This window comes from Cyprinodon variegatus, unplaced genomic scaffold (assembly GCF_000732505.1).
Source record: "Cyprinodon variegatus isolate N-32 unplaced genomic scaffold, C_variegatus-1.0 Scaffold1443, whole genome shotgun sequence".
Taxonomy (NCBI): Eukaryota; Metazoa; Chordata; class Actinopteri; order Cyprinodontiformes; family Cyprinodontidae; genus Cyprinodon; species Cyprinodon variegatus.
The window spans coordinates 25,599-28,821 of NW_015151896.1; the positions used below are offsets into that span (position 1 = coordinate 25,599).

At 42.4% G+C, this 3,223-nt stretch overlaps 1 protein-coding gene across 1 annotated transcript in view; it reads right to left on the reverse strand.

Annotated features, from left to right (window-relative positions):
• Positions 1-3,223, reverse strand: part of LOC107103427 (adhesion G-protein coupled receptor G2-like) — a 15,900-nt gene that overhangs the window by 10,412 nt on the left and 2,265 nt on the right. Inside the window, exon 4 of the mRNA XM_015403134.1 lies at positions 240-353. Within this exon, the coding sequence (XP_015258620.1) occupies positions 240-353 (114 nt within the window). The remainder of the gene's footprint in view (positions 1-239; positions 354-3,223) is intronic.

The following is a 3,223-nucleotide window of genomic DNA, read 5'->3' on the forward strand; positions in this document are numbered from 1 at the left end:
CTGATATTGTGTATGTGGAAAAAGTTTAGGATCTTTCACTTCATCTCATAAAAACTGGGAGCAAAACCAAAAGAGTTGCATTTATATTTTTGTTGAGTGTAGCTTGAGTCTTAAAAAACATTTCTAAATTCTATAGCATAACACTCTTTCAAAACTAAAGAAGACATCATAACCAAGGTACCGCTGTCCAAAGGTTCATTGAGAACTTTGTAGGTTGATAGAAATAGATAGTTACTGACCTTGCTAGGTAGCTGAATCATGAAGAAACTAATTATGTCATCCCTCCCAAGATTCAGCTTACTTGGCAGGTGAACTTTCATTATGCTTTTGTTCACACCTGGACCTAAACTTATCTAGAAGGGTGTCAGAAAGAGATAAGGATAAATAAAAGCATGTGTCACAGGAGCACATTTAGCAACTACTATGGCCTGAGTGCAATTATATCTTAAATTTAAACCCCGAGATTAAAAAACAATTGTATCTGCAGACAAGCACAGACTTGTACAGTGTGGAAAAAACATATATTTCTCTCTTGACAATATTTTTTTAAATCATCAAACAAGTATTTATATCAAAGATAACGTGAGAAAAAACAAAAATACCTTTTTTTAAAGATCATTTCCTTTCAGTAAAAAGATATGCTGACTGATATTGCCCCAGAAAACGAAGGATGTGCATCATTTAGGTGTAACTCACACCAAAATAAACATTTTAATGTTACTGTGCATGTTTTTATATTTCAATATGAGCTTATTTGGTTCTACAGTATTTGTTCTAAAACTAACCCTTTGCTGCCCAGAGTGATTGAATGGTTGTTTTTCCAGTTGAATTATTATATTGGTTCAAACAGGACATGCTGGTACAGCTGCCAGTAAACACTGTCGTCATCATAGCTTAATGTTCAGGTCTGAAACGACTCAAACACACGCCCCACAGATAACTTTATCTGTGTCTGAATTTAGGGGCTGCATCTATTAGGACTCCTGTCTGTGTGGTTTGTGTTTTGTGTGTTTGTCTTCCTTCCTCCACCAGGCGGCGCCTGGTCCTGATTCACCTCCTCACACACCTGCAAAGGGTTACCTCCTTAACAGAGTGCTCTTAAGCTGCTGACTGACAATACCTCGGCGCCAGAGTGTTTGCCAGTTTTGGGTACCAAGCTGAGTTTTGCTGAGTCAAACTGAGTTTTTGTCAACCTGAGTTTTAATCTTGCTATTTTTGTCTTTGCCTCTCGGTAGGAAGTCATCATGCAAACTGGACGTTTCGGACCTTCTGTCCCTGGAAAGATTAACTGAGCCTCAAACTGAGCTGAGGATTCAAACTGGAGGTTTGGATCCACTTATCTCCAAGGGATTGTTTGAGTTTCTCACTGAGCAAGGGATTCATCTGCACCACAGTCCGTTCAAGTACCGCAGGAAATCTGAGTGACAGTCAGTTTCTCTGTTCTCCTACAAACAACCGCATTCTGGGTATCTGGGTAAACCCTGTCCGCCCTCCACCGAATGAGACAAACCCTGGAACACCCCACACCAACTGGAGTCAAAGAGTCAACCACTTTTCTGGAAACGTGAGTCTGCAAACCTTTTCTCCTCTTCAAGTTCGAGAATCAACTTTCCCACTGAACCTGAACTAACCGCAGTGTCTTCCCCTTACCTTTGAGTTCCGGTTGAGCAGTGTTCAGAGCAACACTGGAATCTCCACAAGCTTCTCAATAAACCTGTTAAACTTTTACCCTGGTCTCTCTGGACTGGTTTATCTGCATTTGGGTCAGATCTTCAGTTAAATCATGACAGCATCCTTCGAAGGCCATACTTGTGGACCAATTAAGTCACTACACAGTAATGAGACCTCTTCACAAATCAACCAACAAATGTTTTCTCCTCTCTCTAGTTTTGAGGTTTGGGTCTGATGTATCCTTCATGGTCGAACATTTCCTGTTTGATTGTGGGTCAAAGTGGAATGGTTAAGCTCTGGACGTAATGGCTGATAATGGTGGCACAAATCATAATTGAAATTGACATATGCTTTCAGTGTTTATTTCACTTCATTTTAAAAGAGGTTAAGTGTTTTTCAGAGCTTTCTGCACACATAGAGCAATGTTGCCTTGGCAACCGTTGGTCAATAATGGAGGTTTATCATCCCTGCACCTGATTCTCAGCACATCCGGTTGAACCTACCCCTTTTCAGTTTGTGTTTGTTTGTTTTGTTTGCCAAAGTATTACTGAGAATTGATATCAAGGTGCTGGATTTTGTTGGAAATCAAGTTTTCAAACTTTTCTGTCAATTCATGTGGCATCAACTAGTCAACAACGGGATGATGTGATGTAGGGTCAACTAGTAAAGTGGAGACAAATCTTTTTTTAATTTAGATTTGAGAAATCAATGTTGACAAGGAATGATCTTTAGAGGTCTGTGGGTGGCATTTGAAACAAATCTTTTATTTTATCCTCCTCTTGCAGCTTCAGAGCTGGTTTAGGGCATACGTATTCTCTGCCTGGTTCTGGTGCTCTCACTTCTTGCACTATATTCTCATCGTCTGCTCTGAGCTCCAGAGCTGGCCCAGTCTTGTCGCAGCCTCTGCTGTCAGCCTGTCGGCCTGTTTGCTCTTCCATAATTAGTAATTCCTTTCACCCACTCGTTTTCCTTCCCTGCCTCAATTATAATTCATTCCCCTCACCTGTTTCTTCGGGGTTATATTCTGTTCAGCCTGAGCATTTGGGGCCAGATCATTATTTTTTTCTCTGTTAGTCTGTAATATTGATTCCTTGGTTCATGTTTTGGATCCTGCCGGCCAGTGGAAAGATGGTTTTTGTGTTTGTCTCGTCTCCTGATCGTCCACTGTTCCTCCCCCACGGAGTCCTCTGGGTTTTTGGCTCTATATGCGGGGAGGTTCAGTTTTTATCCCAGTAAGCCTGGCTCCAGGGAGGAGACCAGTTTAAAGTTCCTGCATCAAGTTCTGGTTCCATGCCCTGTCTCGGCTTCCCTCTTCCACTGAGCCTGCTCATTTGCATCTGATCCTGTCTGCTCCTGTGCGTGACCGTCTGGTCATGCTTCTGAACTCTGTCAAACTCTGAACCTGTCTGGGAGCTTGTTTTTGCCTGGAAGCCTGGATCCTGTCAGCTGTCTGTTCCTGTCTGCCCTGTATCCCTGCACTGGATCGGCTTCCTGAAACTCCTCCGGAGCTGCAGCACCGAGGACACTCTGGGTGACGCAAGCCGTGTCAGCT